The sequence below is a fragment of the Rhinopithecus bieti genome, unplaced genomic scaffold (assembly GCF_001698545.2).
Source record: "Rhinopithecus bieti isolate Rb0 unplaced genomic scaffold, ASM169854v2 scaffold_4553, whole genome shotgun sequence".
NCBI lineage: Eukaryota > Metazoa > Chordata > Mammalia > Primates > Cercopithecidae > Rhinopithecus > Rhinopithecus bieti.
The window spans coordinates 894,463-911,475 of NW_016804694.1; the positions used below are offsets into that span (position 1 = coordinate 894,463).

Consider the following 17,013-nt stretch of genomic DNA (forward strand, 5'->3'; position numbering starts at 1 on the left):
TTGAGATAGTAAATCTCATCTGCTGTTCTTTTCCCTCATTCTCTTTGTTGTTGTGGATTTCATTGTCTTGTGGGTTTCTTTTATTCTTTACTAACATTATTGAAGTTAGGGGAGGGAGTGGAGACAAATGCATGTGGTCAAGCCAGACATTTTAACCATCCAATCATTAAACTTTTCCAGAAATGTCCCACTCATTGTGGACTACTCTTTCTACAGTGTACAATGTAAATTATAAATTGAATTTAAATTTGCCATCATTTCATTGTTTTCTATTTGTTTCACCTTTACTATATTTCCTTTTCTTTCCTTGACTTCTTTTAGGTTGGTCGAATTTTTTATTCTTTTTTTCCTCTGTACTAGTTTGTGAGTTGCATCCTCATTTTTTCATTCTTTTAATGTTAATGATTAGTCTAAAAATTGCAACAGGTATGCTTTATCTACTTAATTGTGGTAAAATTTATGTAAAATAAAAGATAGCTACTCTACAGTTTAAGTTTTGGCAAAGGCATGTACCTCTTTCTCCACCACTGCAATCAACTTACAGAATGTTTCTATCACTCCAAAAAGTTTCCTCATGCCCTTTATAGTCCCTCCTCCCCTCCACATCCAGGAAACCACCAATCTGCTATCATTATAGAGCAGTCTGCATTTTCCAGAATTTCATATAAATGGAAACATATTTTATTACTACAGGTATTCTTAAGTAATCAAAAGCTAATATTAATCCTTTAACTTTACCTTTTTCTCAGAAAGTATTTTAATCCTGGAATTCAATCCTCTAATTCACTGCTTCTCAACTTTAATATGCATATAAATCACTTACAGAAATCCTGTCAAAATGCAGGTTCTAGTTTACTATGTGCTATTATTTTTGTGTATTTTCTCTCCCTTTAGTAAAATTATGCCAAGAAGATGGCTACTTTTAGGGTTGGTACTTCTGCTAAAATATGGAATTATATTTTATGGTGTCCTGGCTTCACTCACAGTTAAGAGTTTAGGATTTAATAGAAATCCTAATTAAAGGTTGAAATGATAAGACATTAGATCAAGTTGAACAATATATACTTGTCACGTACTACTTGCTTTCATGCTTGCTTGGTTTAGCATTCCACTGAGTATACGGTAAAATGTTCTAGCTAGAATTCAAGTTCAAAGAGGATAATGCAAGCCATACTGGATAGCTAATTTAAACCACACTGTATCACACTCAAGCCTGACTAGAACTTAAAGCAAGGAAATTGAAGTCATTTCCCAGTTCTAAAAATCACCAGGGTCTCCTGCCCCTTCATGTCTAGCTCCCTACCCAACAGTCTTCATGCTCTGACTTTACCTTACCAGCCTTCTCTCTCATATCCCTCATTTTTGGGTCAATGGGTAACCCACTGTTTCCTGAATCAATCTTATGGCATTCCATGTGTTAAAGACAAGACAGCAGACCCCAAATGGAGTCATTCATGCTGAGAGGTTCCATGACACCAAACCAAAACCTGTATTTTAATGTAAGATCTGACCCTTCAAGAAATCAGGAGAGAGATGACAGTCAAATCCCATTAAACCAACAAGATTTCATTTATATTCCTATAAAGAAAAATAGTCTTGACCGATCTGCTATTTGCTCATTGTTCCTGATTCATTTCACTTTTTTCTGCCTATAAAACTCACCTACTTGTTTAGCTCATAGGAGCTCCTTTCTATTTTGTAGACTGGATGTTGCTCAGTTCATAAAGAGCTAATAAAAGCCAACTGGATCTTTGGGACTCATCTGTTGAAATTTTATTCTTTGATGCATTCTTTCTTTTCGCTCATGCTGGTGGCCCAGCCTGGACCACACTCCCTCTACCATGTTTCTAGCTGACCCCTACCGGAGAGCTTTCAGGTGGAGCTCAGATAGCACTTTCTTCACAGAGCCTTCCTTCTTCTCCCAAACAGACGAGCTCACCCCCTTCTCCAAACTTTGCCACTTTGTTTGCATCTCTCTTGAAGTGCTTATATTGTGGCACGTTCCAGTTATAAATACCCTTGCTTTACACTGCGATTAGAATGTAAGTGCCTTCAAGTCTGAAAGCATACTCTTTTCACCTTTGTGGCCTTTACAGGCATAAAATAGAACCTTACCAGCAGCTCATAAATAATAATTGAATAAATACGTATTTCAGTGTGACCAAAAGAGGTTCCAGAGAACTTGAGCTGATTCCATCATTTCTTCAATCCTCAGGTTCCTACCTCCAATAGGAGCTCCCGAGCGACCCTTTGCCACCTCTTAATTTGCAATGATTGTACCAAACTGTGAAAACCTCCCAAGTTTGAACTTAGATTCTTCTTCAATCTTCTCCTTTATTCTTATGTCCAATCAGACAAAACAGTTGCTTTGTCATCTGATATCTGATTTGACCCTTCCTTTTCCTCTTTCTCTACCACATTTTCCATCATTCTGCTTAATGCCTTTTTATTTTCATAGTGCCTAATTACCTATAGTAAATTCTTCCAGGTTTACTGGATCTCCTGTTCTACTTTCTCCAATACATAAAGAGGATAACAACAACATTTTATAGAGTTAGTAAGTTGATAAATAAGATACGGTGTGCATATTGGACCTAGTTTGTACATGTACCTACTATCTCTTTGTAGAATCTTCTCCTGCTCATGTCCTCTGGTTTCAGGAGTTGATACATGACAAGCAGCATGTCCCTCTGGCCACAGTTATTGGCTCAGGATGGCTGAGAAATTGCAAGATACACTATGCTGATGACATAATTTGAGTCCCTTGACTTGATCTTGTCTATAGCTAGATGCACCCCTGGGCTTTCTGGTTATGAGAGTTGATTTCCTTTATTAAACTCACTTAAGCTGGTTTTCTGCTAAGTGCAACAAAGATCTTTAATAAATGAAGTATGTAAAGCACTAAGCACAGTACCTTGTACATAAGTGTTAGGTATTATTTTTATCATCCCTGTCCCCTTGCCATACCTCCTACCAAATTCAACCTTTTTCTTATCATCTGCCCATACATACCAGCTAGGATAATTTCCTTACTATTTCCTGCATATTTTCCCTTTGCCTGGACTGTCCGACAGGACATTTTACACTCTTTTCACCAATTCACATCCATCATGATTTAGAACTTGGCTTAAAGAAATCTCCCATTCTCCAATAAGCCTTCTTTGAGTAATGGTGGCTCCATACTCTTCACTGCCTTATCTATTTTTTCTTGTATGTGTTTTCCACTTATTTCTACTGTTCTGGATCGCACACTCCTCAAGGCAAGAAAAAATATATTCTATCTATACTTGTGATCATTAGTCCCTTTATAGATTGAGATTTTGTCATTATTTTCCTAAGAAATTTGTGCAGTATTAGACACACTCTAAGTGGTCAATGAATATGTTTTAGAAATACATAAATGGAATTAAATCTACAGGGTGTGGTACGTTATTCTATTTAAGACCTGTTGTTAACCTAGCTAAACTTTTCCCATTTTCTAAGCAAACTTTACATTCTTAAACCATTTTAATTAGTGTAAAAGTATCACAATGATTCCAACCTCAAATATTCCTCCCAACTGTGGTTTCAGAATCCTTTCAGTCAACTATCTAAGGAAGGAATATTCTATTAATTTAACAATCAGTCAAGGTCTATTTTTTTTCTCATCATCCACATGTTATTAATACAGTGGGTATTGTGTCTGACCCTTGAGAGGTTTCTTGGCCTGATAAACTAATGACAATAGTGAAGCATTAACAAAGATATCCTGAGATGCTGAAAAAAAGTGTGAGGGGGAAGTGTGAAAGAAAGAAGTCGGGAAAAGGTGATCTTTTTTTGTACTCATGTTTCTTTTAGTTTTAAATGGTAAAACTTTCTCTTAACCCAAATAAGTTGATTTCTATTTACAGCTGGACGATTTTTAAAAACAACTATTTGGAATCAAAGGTCCGCGCCCCTGTTTGTTGAATTTAATTGCTGTACGGTTTATTGAAAAGGTCAGGGACTAGTGAATTTAAACCGTTTAAAATAGCAAAAGATTAAAGTGAATTAAATGTAGTGCCTCTGGGATTTCTGATATATGTTCCAAATTTGTTTTTAATAACATAATTGTTCCATGTTACATTTAATATTCCATAACAGGGAACTGGTTACCTGTGCAGTTATGCTCGTAGAAACCAATTCCAAATGTCAAAAACTAAAGTGAGGGCAACTGTAATGTTATCATTAAAAAAGTAGAAATTGAAAATGGAAGAGAAACACTTAGGCTGAATAAGGTCTTAATATGAAAGCTTTAAATAGAAAAACCTGAAAAAAATCACACGCATTAGGTTGACTTAATGCCTTTTCAACAGCATTTAAATCATTATTTGACTTACAAATGGAAACCAATGCGCTTTCTCAAGGTATTTATCCATTCATTTTAGCGGAAAAAGATAGCTCCTGATCACACGAATGGGAATTGTGCTAAATAAATGTTGAGAACATCCATCAAGAAATAAAAGTTACTAGTCATATATATAAATGATTATTACATTTCATGTTTTAAAAGAATAAGAAATTCGATATTGTTTCTGTTAGTTTTCAGACTTTTGTTTTCTTAACTAAAAGTACTGTAATTGCCTCTGGGGCTTTCCCTTCCACAATTAATCATCTTTTTCTTCCACACCTTCCCTCCAAATGATTATTCCCCCTAGCTTCAGAACACTTGACATTAATTCATACTATTTCATCTTCACAGCTTTCAAAACACTGCCCTGCCCCTGCTTAGCTCCACAAGCCACCCCGCCTTGCATTTAAAAAATTGGTTAACAGAAGCATTTTTGTACTATCTCTTTGCCAGAAGGTGCTATTTACTTGGAAACAAATTAGCTTCCTTAATCAAACTTTTGAAACTCTCTATATTTAAATTCCTTATTATAACAAACATCTATACTTCAAAAGTAGCAGTATGTTCACTTCAAACATTCAGAAAACTTGGATCCTAAACTTTATCCTTCATCCTCTTGACTCTAGAATACATGTCCTTGATCACCAGAACCAAGCAAGAAATTGAGTCTCACTAGCTACACCACAAGTGCTGGCAAACACTTTCAAACTGTCATTGATCTCCACATTTACAGGCAGCTTATCCATACGTCCTTTATAAACATCATTATTTTTGGTGCTTAAGACTTCAGTCATATGAGGTAAGCTTTCCAGTTTATAGGCAAAAGGAGGTGGCAATGGAGGCCTTCTCTCTCTCTCTCTCTCTCTCAGATCAAAACAAAAGCCAGTTTGGTCTGATGCTGCCATTTGTCAAGCATCTTTTAGAAAGCCGCCTAGTGCATTGAATTAACCAAGTCAGGTTTAAAGTGTTTCCCATGCCCACAGTGACAGACCAGCTATCAGGCATACTTAAGCAGACTGTCAAACTTTTATGTTTACTCTTTTTAAACGGAAAGTCAGATTTTTTTTTTTAAACGAATGTCTGGTGCGGAACAAGACGCTCACCTGTACACAACAAAGGCAGGTCTTTCCCGGCTGTCCTCACTGGGGGGAGGGGACGGACAATCGCTAGACCTTTGTCCTCAGGTCCTGGGCATGGGGGTTGGGGGAGAAGCGACTTTCTGGGAGTCGTATAGGCACCTGCACCCAAGAAACTACAGACCGGTTTTGACCTCAATGACTGCCCTGGCTTAACCTTTGGAGAGGCCCTTTAGTTCGGGTAGGGGGCTTGCTGCTCCAAACAGTAGCCACGTCACCCACAAGGACTGGGGAGGAAATGACTGACTGCTCAAGAGTCAGGGACCCCTGTCTCTCCCAACTAGACCCGAACGTCCACAGCCCTCTTGTCGGGCTCGCCCCGTGGCGGGCAGGGCCGTCGTGCGCAGGGATCGCGGCGGGTGCAGACCCGGTCTCTGCTCGGTGTCCCCGCCGCGCCCGCACCGCCACCGTGAGGCCGAGCCGGGGACGGTGCCCCGTGGCGGCGGCGGCCCCTCCGCGCTCCTCTCCGCACCGCCCCGACCGCCCGCCCCGGACCGCGCGCGCGGCACGCGGCGGGGGATTTTTTTTTCCCGTTTCCCCCTCTTTTCGCCGCTCTCGCTCCCTGTTCAGCGTGGGAGAGCCCCGCAGCAGTCATGGAGGAGCGAGGAAGGTGAGGTGGCGGGGGGAGCCGGAGGGGCGGATTCCTGCCGTGGGGGCTGATCCCTCCCTCCCCTCGGCCGGCTCCGTGGCGGCAGCGGCAGCAGCGGCGGCTCCATTCCCCTCCTCCCCCGGGAGCGGCGGCGGCGCCCGGCCGCCCCCAGCGCGGGGCCGGGAGGGCACTGCGGAGGCCACGGAGGCAGGCGCGGGGAGGAGACCGCGCCTCCGCTTCCCGCGGGCGCGCCGACCTGCTCGGCTGCCAGGCCCGCCCGCGGGCCCAGGGGCCCCGGAACGGTGGGCCGGGCAGGCGCTGAGGTAATGGGTTGCGGCAGCGGGGCCGCGACAGAGCGGGGGGGGGGCCAGCGGGGCCTACGGGGACCAGGACTGCACGGGGGGAAACCGAGAGAAGCGGGGGGCTTTCCGAGCAGGGCGGGGCGGTGCGAAAGCTCTCTCCTGGAGCGAGGGCGGCGGCAGGGAAGGAGAAGGCGGGTGAGCGGGGAGCTGAGAAGCGAGGACCCCCTCCCGCAGCCGCCATCTTGTCTCCCCCCAAGCCCTGGATTCCGAGCCGCCAAGCCCCGCCCCCACCATGCCTTCCAATTGGCCTGGCCAGACGAGAGTTCCGCCCCTTGAGCGTCCCTTGGTCCCCTGGGTCCTTCTGACGGGCAGGTGAGGCGACCAATGGGCTCTCGCCTCTCTGCCCCGCTCATTCGCTGGCGCTTGCTTTCTCTGTCTGAGGGTCGGACTCCACGTCAGGCTGTCTCTGGTGCGCTCGCCCCCTCCCCTCTGAGGAGATGTTATTTCCCTCCTTTCTTCTCCGAGGGGTCAAGATTCTTCTGGAAGAGGTGCCCCCTTAAAGGAGCAGGAGCCTTGGCTGGGGTCCTCCTTGTCTCTTGAGTAGCTTGTGTGGGGTGCAGGAGATACAGTTTGATTGCAGAAGATCCTCATTCTTCGGGGACCTGGGTGGGGTGGGCGAGCGGAGGGTCGGGGGTGCCGAGAGGAAATCTGGGGGACAGGGGATGTTGGAGATATGTTGGAGGTGTGTATGTGGGAAGGGCTGTGTAGGTTGATAAACTCCCGCCAAAAAACTCTTCTAGACTGTAAGCTCCTTGTGGGCGAAACTCATTTCATTTCCCTCAGCAGCAGCCTTTCCTCCTCTAGAGTTTCTCCCCGGTGTTTGGAGGCGTGGGTGGGACAAAACACGTCTGTGTAGAGTCTTGCGTGGTCGAGAGATGCTTGAGCAATCGAGGAGGTGGCAGGTGGGGAGGGAGAAGATGGAGCGGCTTTCATGAAAGGGGGCGCCGCATCGCCTGTCTGCGCTGTTTGGGGTCGGTGTGGAGGCAGATGTCCTCACCTCTCCTAGGGCCTCGGTGCCTTTGGAGGAGTGGGTGACGAAGCAGGTCTGTTGGCTCTGTCTGCCCCCAGGGACTTGGCATTTTTAAGGAATCCAGTGGCCAAGGGCCTCTGGAACCCGGACAGAATTGCTGCGATGATTCTGTTTCCTTTGGCTCCAAATGGGGTGTGCCAGCCCGCCTGGCACTGCCCCTCAGCCAGATTGGTTTTTTGTTTGTTTCAGTCACACTTTGGGATTGGAAGGCCTTTCAAATAAGGATGTTAATAATACCTTATTAACAAGTAGCACCTTGAGAGCTAGATTGTATTACCCTCATTTTACTGATGGAGTATGGAGGCATAGAGAGCTTAAGGGACTTTCTCCAGGTTACAGAGGGCCAAGATTAGAACCTAGATTGCCCCAGAGCCTCTTCTTGTACCAGACCATAGCACCTCTGTGGTGTTCTTAATTCCCACTGAGAGGAATTGAGCATTGGAAGATCTGGGTTCAAATTGTAGCTTTATCACTTACTCGCTTTAGGTTGAGTGACATCTTTCTGAGCTTCTGTGTAGACAATAGTAGCTACACCATCTCCTAAGGTAGTTGTGAAAAATATTAAGAGGGCCTTGTAGTTTGGAAAAAGTGCTTTTATTATCACCGTCCCTACTTTATATAGATGGTAGACCCTGCAACCAAGGTGATGAATTGTTTTTCTCTTTGAAATCTTCTCCCTGTTCATATCCTTCCAAGTCTGCCCACACCATGGGGCCCTGTATCCCCAAAGGTCTCTCCTGGTGGTGACAGCCTTGGTAACTGCCTACTGCAGCTCCTTATGAGCTTGTCATCCAGAGAATGATTTGGGAAACTAGGACTTTCTCTTGGCTGTATAAGGATAGACTAGATATAAGTGTTCTAGGAGAGACTTTTGAGGTAGCAGAATGCATTGAGAGTTTGCCTCAGATACTGCCCAGATCATCTTGGCCTTAGGTGAATGAAGGTCCTAGACAGGCCACTACAACTTCAGAGATCTCTTGGAGCCACTCTCAGAGCTTCTAGGGTTTGTTTCTGCCTTAAAATGTACTAGTTGGTGTATCCTGGATCGGGGTCCCCAACCCCCAGGCCGCAGACTGTGGCCTGTTAAGAACCAGGCCGTACAGCAAGAGGTGAGTGGCGGGCAAGCAAGCATTACGACCTGAGCTCTGCCCCCTGTCAGATCAGCGGCTGCATTGATTCTCATAGGAGCGGGAACCCTACTGTGAACTGCGCATGTGAGGGATCTAGGTTGCATGCTCCTTATGAGAATCTGACTAATGCCTGATGATCTGAGGTGGAACAATGTTCACCACCCACCCTCATCTATGGAAAAATTGTCTTCCACGAAACCAGTCCCTGGTGCCAAAAAGGTTGGGGACCGCTGTCCTGGATGCTGCCTTTTGTAGGGAATACCCTGCATACTGTGGTTTGAAGCCCTTAGACCATGTGTTATAGGCATTTCAAATGCCTTCACCCCTTCACCTCTAGGCAGGGTCAAGGAGTAGGGTTTCTGATCGTGGTAAGATGTATTGGGAGAAGACTCTAGACCTGTGACTTTTGATCCTCTGATGGGGCCCATTGTTCAGTACAGAGCTTGACAGTGGATGCTGTTCTTGTTTTCTTTTCTAAACCCTTAACTACTCATGACTTTTCCGTAGTTAGCTGTTGCACAGCTTTATGTACATCATTAGAACATTTAGATCTTTCCCCATGTTACACTGTAATAATCTGTTTACTTTTCTGTCTTTTCAGTTAGACAGGGCTTCTTGAGGGCAGGGATCGTGTGTGTTTGATTTCTCCTTTCATTCAACTAATACTTATTGAGTGTTTACTTAGGAGCTAAGCACTACTCCAGGAACTGGGGATACAGCAGTGAACAAGACAAACAAAAATTCTTCCCCTCATGGGGCTTGCATTCTAGTGGAAGGAAGGAAACAATAAACGTAGTAGTAGGTAAATTATGTAGCATGGTATAGGATGATGAGTGTTAAAGGGAAAAATAAAGCAGAATGAAAGGTAGATTGCTGGTGGAGGAAAAGGATTTGCAATTTTAGATAAAGTGGTCAGAGAAGGTCTCACTGAGTAGTGTTGTTCACTTGAAGAAGTGGAAGACTCAAAGGAGGTGAAGGAGCAAGCCATGTGGATGCCTGAGGGGCAGGTTGTTCAGACAGAGGGAAAAGCCAGTCCTCTTGGTGGATGCTTGATCATATAGGAGGATGAATGGGTGCTTAAGGGCATCCAACTCATAGTCTCCTGGCCTTCTCTCCTTAGGCCTGTCCTCTCAGTCCCCAGGTGCCATGAGGAAGCCTCGTCGGAAGTCCCGGCAGAATGCCGAGGGCCGGCGCTCCCCGTCCCCCTACAGTCTGAAGTGCTCACCCACCCGGGAGACCCTAACATATGCCCAGGCCCAGCGGATTGTCGAGGTAGACATTGATGGACGCCTGCATCGTATCAGCATCTATGACCCACTCAAAATCATCACTGAGGATGAGCTAACTGCCCAGGATATCACCGAATGCAATAGTAACAAGGAAAACAGTGAACAGCCTCAGTTCCCTGGCAAGTCCAAGAAACCCTCATCCAAGGGCAAAAAGAAGGAATCCTGCTCCAAGCATGCATCTGGTACTTCCTTCCACCTCCCACAGCCTAGCTTCCGGATGGTGGACTCAGGCATCCAGCCAGAAGCACCCCCACTGCCTGCTGCCTACTATCGCTACATTGAGAAGCCACCTGAAGACCTGGATGCAGAGGTAGAGTATGACATGGATGAGGAGGACCTTGCCTGGCTGGACATGGTGAATGAAAAGCGGCGAGTAGATGGGCACAGTTTGGTGTCTGCAGACACCTTTGAGCTGTTGGTAGACCGGCTTGAGAAAGAGTCATACTTGGAGAGTCGCAGCAGTGGGGCCCAACAGTCACTCATCGATGAAGACGCTTTCTGCTGTGTGTGCCTGGATGATGAATGTCATAATAGCAACGTTATTCTCTTCTGTGACATCTGCAACCTGGCAGTACACCAGGAGTGCTATGGCGTCCCCTACATCCCTGAGGGTCAGTGGCTATGCCGCTGCTGCCTGCAGTCTCCCTCCCGGCCTGTGGATTGCGTCCTTTGCCCTAATAAGGGTGGCGCCTTCAAACAGACCAGTGATGGGCACTGGGCCCATGTGGTGTGTGCCATCTGGATCCCTGAAGTCTGCTTTGCTAACACCGTGTTCTTGGAACCTATCGAGGGCATTGACAATATCCCGCCTGCCCGCTGGAAACTAACCTGCTATATCTGCAAGCAGAAAGGGCTAGGTGCAGCCATCCAGTGCCATAAAGTGAACTGCTACACAGCATTCCACGTGACATGTGCACAGCGGGCTGGGCTCTTCATGAAGATTGAGCCCATGCGCGAAACCAGCCTCAATGGCACCATCTTTACAGTGCGCAAGACTGCCTACTGTGAGGCCCACTCGCCACCAAGTGCTGCCACTGCTCGGAGGAAGGGCGACTCCCCTAGAAGCATCAGTGAGACTGGCGATGAGGAAGGGCTAAAGGAGGGTGATGGAGAGGAGGAAGAAGAGGAAGAAGTGGAGGAAGAGGAGCAGGAAGGCCAAGGCGGGGTAAGTGGCCCCCTCAAGGGAGTGCCCAAGAAGAACAAGATGAGTTTGAAGCAGAAGATCAAGAAGGAGCCAGAGGAAGCAGGCCAAGACACACCCTCCACTCTCCCCCTGGTCACTGTGCCACAGATACCCTCTTACAGGTAAGCATGCCCAGAAGCGCTCCTTAGGGACTCATGGTTTCTTTTTGGGTTGGTGTTGGCCCTGTGCCAGGCCTTCCCTAAACACAGTTGGACACGATTCTCTTCCCCAAATTTAAACTTTTTTTTTGACCCCAGGCTCACCTGGCCTGGTTTGTGGTTTTGATTGTGCCCTCAGAGTAATGTATTTCCTTTAGCTCAAAGTGAAATAAAACACTTAAGTTACTTAGAAACTCAGGTGACAGGATATCTTAGACAGTATTTTTCAATAGGGGCACTAAGTGACATTTTGGACAGGATAATTCTTCATTATTAGAACTGTCCTGTATGTTTCTAGATGTTTAGGATCTCTGGTCTTTGTAAATGCCATTTGCATCCTCTCCCCCATTGCCTGGTCTTTGTGACAACCTCAAACACTCCTCACACATGTTTTCAAAAACGCTTGGGGAGGGTAGAACTAATTACCCAGTGAAGAACCACTGTTTCAGAGGATTGGCATGGCCATCTGCTGTCCAGCAAGTTCTGTCCTGGGTATGAGGCGGTGGTGGTGTGCAGAGAACATGGTATTCCTCCTCTTGAAGCTTTAGATTTAGGGATAAGAGGATCATTCAGTTCAGCTGTGTAGCTAAGCTCTGTGGACCCCCATTGAGTCTGTAGAGAGCCCATGGTACCTGTTTTAAAATATCAGAGAGGCATCTGGAGCCATTGGAGGGATGGGAGCTTAGCAGAGAAGCAAGAGAATAGGGAAGATTTCCTAGCAGAGGCTTATCTTGGGTGGTGTTCATTAAACAGTATACACTGTTAGAGCAGGAAGGAGTCTTGGAGATTGTTCATCTGATGTAGTCCTTGCACCTTCTCCCACACCCCCAGATGAAGAAACTGCGAACACGGGAGGTAAAGTTGTTCACTCCTTTATTCATTCAATGATTTATTTTATTGAGCACTTAATACATGCCATGTCCTGTTCTAAGGGATGGAACCAGGTGGAAAGTGACAGACCCTATACCACAAGAGCTGGGTCTCATGATGCCTCTAGGTTGCATTCCTGTAGTCCATCTCTCTTGATGAGAAGCGTAGAGAGAAAGGAGTGCTGGGGAAAGAGTTGTATGAGAGCTATGAATAGGCAACCAGACTTGCCAGGCTGGGAAGAAGATATAAGTGCAAGATCGGAAGGGGGAGGCTCTTAGTGCCAGCTATTACCCAAGTTAGAATTTCAGTGACTCTGAATGTGTTTTCTAGTCACAGAGCTGTTCTAGGTTATTCTTTTTCCTGAGGTAAGTGGGTGGATGCTTAGTTCCCATCTGTAGGGAGGTTTTACCCTGAGGCTAGAATATTTGGTTGACATGTAGGTTGTTCTAGATGCCTCTTGCTGGGGCTAGCAGAGCTTGCTGACTAAGAACCAGACAAACCGACATTTGAAACCCATTTCTATCACTTAGTACCTGTGTGACCTTTGGCAAGTTGTTTAACTGTGCTAAGCCTTAGTTTATTTGTAAATGAACCCACCACATAGAGCTGTTGTGAGAAATAAATGAGATAATATAAGTAAAGCACTTAGCACAGTGTCTGGCAAATAGTAAGTGCTCAATAAATGGTGACTGCTGCTGCTGCTGCTATTTTATTATTACTATTCTTTTCCCTACCTGCACAAATGCTGTTGGGATCCTCCATGGCCAAGAGGTTGTAGACGGAGGGTGCTGCCTACATCTGGGCAGGTGTGCTTGGCATGGACATTGGTCGGGATCTCTCCTTTGGGGAAAGGCCTAGTTCTTGATTTTATAAGCTTGGCTTTGGGGCAGGAATATCTAACTGTGGAGAGGAGCAAGGCCTAGGTGAGCAATGTCCTGCCCAACATACCCATCCTTCTAAGGTGTCAGCTTATTTAGCTGTGCTTATCTTTGTTTCAATGGAGTGGCATGAAGAGAAAAAAGGAGAGGAAACATCACAGGAGCACTGAGGCCTTGTTTACCCTGTGGATAACCAGTCTGGGGATGTACCATGGTATAGCAGAGAGATCGTGGATTCAGGTCCAACCCAGATCCACCTTCTTATTAGCTGCATTAGTTACTTTGACAGTTTATTCAGCTTCTGTTCCTATGCTGCCTTTCCATCTTTTGTGACATGGGGATAATGATACCCACCTTGCAATATGGATATTAAAGACAGATATTATAGGCTTGCATTAGTTCCTCTCCTACCCCTTTTCCTCCCCCAAGGAGTTACTGGCTTAAACCCTAACCTTAAGACTTTTGAGTAGTTTAGCCAGCTGCATTTTCACATTTCCCATCCTCTTACATCTTTAGGTCCATTTTTTTTTCATTTGGTTCAAAATTAAACAACATTTTTAGGCTGCTGAGGTTTATACCATGAAAAACCAGAGGTCAAACAACTCTAAGGGGTTGCATTGGGCTCAACCTGGTTGTGGGCTACTCCCTGGTTTGATGGGACTCTCAGCCGCAGAAGGCAGGAAATAGTGGCCACATTAACCATAGCTTACCCAAGTTCCTGTTCCCTTTCACTGCTTTTATAAGAGGAGGGTGGGGGTATTGAGGCATAGGCTTGTTTCTCAGTCCATACCTGGAACGAAGAAGTCTAGGACCATAGGAAACGGGGTTCTGGGAGAGGGTTCTTTTGGAGGATTAGGACTGCAAGGCAAGAGGTGGAAAAGCAAATGAAATACCTCATGCTGAATCTGAGCTGCTTAACTTTACTGTCCTTTTCAAGCTTTTCTCTGAGGTGAGGTATTTGGCCATTTTATTCTGTCTTCCTGTATAAGGTTCAGAAATGAACCAGGGTCTGGATAGGATGCATGGGCTATAATCTGGGCTGCCTACTGACCCTGTCTTTCACTTCCATGTGCCTCTACTCAAGGTTGAACAAGATCTGTAGTGGTCTCTCCTTTCAGAGGAAAAACCAGTTTATGCAGCGGCTTCACAACTATTGGCTGTTGAAGCGGCAGGCACGGAATGGTGTCCCTCTTATCCGGCGCCTGCACTCCCATCTGCAGTCCCAAAGAAACGCTGAGCAGGTAGGTGCAGTGGTGATTTGAGACTAGTAGAGGGAGATGGAGAGTGAAGGAAAAGGAATGGTGGTTGGGGTGGGGCTGGCATCCCTCCTTGATCCCTCCATGGAGCCTTTGTCTACCTGTCTGGGTGGCCCATCCAGGAACAACCCCCAGCGCTACAGAGATCTTCAAGCAACTCCTTCTGAATGGATGAGGCTTGACTTTGTAGAGAATTCTAGGGGAGAGTGGAGAGCACGCCCAGCTTTCCATGTATGTGGGGGAAATCCTGTAGATGTGGCAGAAAGCAAGAAGTAGGCTGAATGAGAGCCAGGGTGGCCACATTGTGTTAATTAGGAAAAGGCGCCCTTTCCTCAAGACATTATACTGCCATCTGCCAAAAAATGTTTCATAGTAAATACACAAATTTACGATCTAAGTTGTAGCACACAGCCTGTCCAATTGCGGTGGCTGTTAGCCATTAGCAACTGGAGTTTGCTGCATGTTTAATGTTTTCTGCTCCTAATTTCCCTTATTTGAACTATTTAGTTATTTCTCCCCCTTTACGTGTTCTATTCCTTCTGCCTTTAAGTGTTCCCACACTGCTGCTCCAGAGATGAAGCAAAGGTTTATGTGAGTCTGGTGCCTTCTGCATTCTGTCTGATCTCACTTTTGCCTTTTGTAACTAAACTCCTGAAGTATAAGCCTGTATCTGGCCCCCCTTGAACCTTTTGGTCCACCTGCTTCACTGAAGCCTCCCCTAAAACATCAGCTACCTTGTCCCAGGAAGTCTTTCCTTATATTCTCACCTGATTGATCATTGGGCTGCATTTGACACTACAAATCACTTTGTCTAAGAGCTTCTCTGTGATACCATTTCCTGCTGCGTCTACCTCTCTGACTGTACCCTATGCTGATCCCACTTCTTGCTCTTTAATGGTAACATTCCCAGTGGCTCTGTTATCTGCTTGTTTGCTTGGAGAACATGTCCACTCTCATAATTGACAATAACTGTATAATAGCAGCTCCAGGCTTTTTGTCTTGTCCTCATCCCTTTTTACTGCCATCAGTCCCTCAGGGACATTTCCATGTGGATGTGGTTAACTTATAACTCAAATATTGGACATTAATTATCTTTTTTCCTCTCAGTAAACTTATTTTCCCATCATTATGGCTCTCCCCTCCCTCCTGACTCATATCAAGAGTTCCCTACCTTGGAGTTACTTTTGACTCTTTGCTCCCTAATGGGCCACTGTTGTTCATCCGTTAAGCTGCTTTGGGGGCTTTTTCAACATGGTTTTTTGTCTTCATTCTGCAGCTCTCCTGCTCATCCATGCCCTCTTAATCTCAGCAATAGCTTTCTAGGTGATCTCTAGCCTCTAATTCTCTTTGCTCTACAACTGGTAGTTTCTTATTCACATGCTCTTGGGATCCTCCATGGCCAAGAGGTTGTAGAGGGAGGGTGCTGCCGACATCTGGCAGGTGTGCTTGGCAGGGACATTGGTGGGGATCTGTCCTTTGGGGAAAGGCCTACTTCTTGATTTTATAAGCTTGGTTTTGGGGCAGGAATGTCTGACTATGGAGAGGAGCAAGGCCTAGGTGAGCAATGTCCTGCTCTTCCATTCTCTTACTTCCTCTTCCAGAGTATACTCCTCTTTCTAGGCAGGCGAAGTTAAGGCTCTTTTGCCTTACATTTGAAGCTTCTTATTAGCTGTATCCTTGGCTTTTGTAGTTCTCCAGCATCTCTGTTCTGGCCAGCCTGTTTTGCTTACTAAGCAAAGAATCACTAATTCTGCCTCTACATTTCTACCCCTTTCATCCCTTTGGTTCCAGGAGAGACCTTCCTTACTACTTTGTCCATCCATGTCTGTCACCTACCTATATGTAAAACTCTAGTAAGAGTCTTCACCAGGAAGCTTCTCTGATCTAACCTCCACCTACTCAGATCTTCTATTTTGTATCCTCTTAGCATTTATATTACTAGTTTTTATTATCTTTATGCTAATAGGCCCTTGTGCTTCAAGCTCTAGGTCTCTTCCCTTCCCCTGACTCCAACTGTAATCTTTTCTAGGGCAGGAATCATAATTTCTTTGTTGTTGTTTTACCAAAGTATGTTCAAGCTTATAGTAAGAACCTCACTTTGTTTTCTAGCCAAGTGAAAGCTCTAGGGTGAAATTCTTTTCACCCCTGAGGTCAGTTTTCTTATGAAATTCTTTCTGACCCAAAGGGCCATAGCTGTTCTCTGGTATACCTGGGGGTAGGGGGAAGTAGTCCCAGATCCTACTCCAGCAAAGGTTATTGCTTTATAATGAAGAAACAGTGCTATAATACTGGGGCAGCTCAGGAAGAAGGCATGGGGTAGAGAAGGGTGGAAGGGCTCTTGGAACTGTGGGTCAAGGAAGGGGACAAGACTTTTACCTGCTGCAGCCCCAGGAGGTGTGAACAGGGAGAGGACTTTTGCAAGAAGGAGGTTCCTAGTCCCTGTTCTCTTCCTTCCTTCAGCGAGAGCAAGATGAGAAGACAAGTGCAGTGAAGGAAGAGCTGAAGTATTGGCAGAAGCTCCGGCATGACTTGGAGCGGGCGCGGCTGCTGATTGAGCTGATTCGGAAGAGAGAGAAGCTCAAACGGGAGCAGGTAAGGAGGAGCCCCCAGCCCTAGAGCCCTAGTTCAAGGTCACTTTCTCCCACTATTAGTCTAGTATTGGGAAATCTGGGAGCCCCTGCCTTTTGCTAGCTTTCTTTCTCCCCTCCCTACCCAGGATTGTAGGCTCCAAGAGCTGCCTACTTTGTATTAGCTGTGGTGCTA

General features: G+C 45.7%; 1 protein-coding gene across 3 annotated transcripts in view; it reads left to right on the forward strand.

The window, feature by feature from the left end:
• Nucleotides 1-6,666: 6,666 nt before the first annotated feature.
• Nucleotides 6,667-17,013, forward strand: part of BRPF3 (bromodomain and PHD finger containing 3) — a 35,603-nt gene continuing 25,256 nt past the window's right edge. The window contains exons 1-4 of one of the 3 annotated variants that reach the window (XM_017870091.1): nt 6,667-6,768; nt 9,737-11,210; nt 14,079-14,235; nt 16,711-16,842. In XM_017870091.1, coding sequence (XP_017725580.1) covers nt 9,763-11,210; nt 14,079-14,235; nt 16,711-16,842 — 1,737 coding nt within the window. In that variant the 5' untranslated portion in view covers nt 6,667-6,768; nt 9,737-9,762. Of the gene's footprint in view, nt 6,769-6,807; nt 6,866-9,736; nt 11,211-14,078; nt 14,236-16,710; nt 16,843-17,013 lie in introns of those variants that run through there. The other 2 variants (XR_001885102.1, XM_017870089.1) reach the window with 2 other exon arrangements.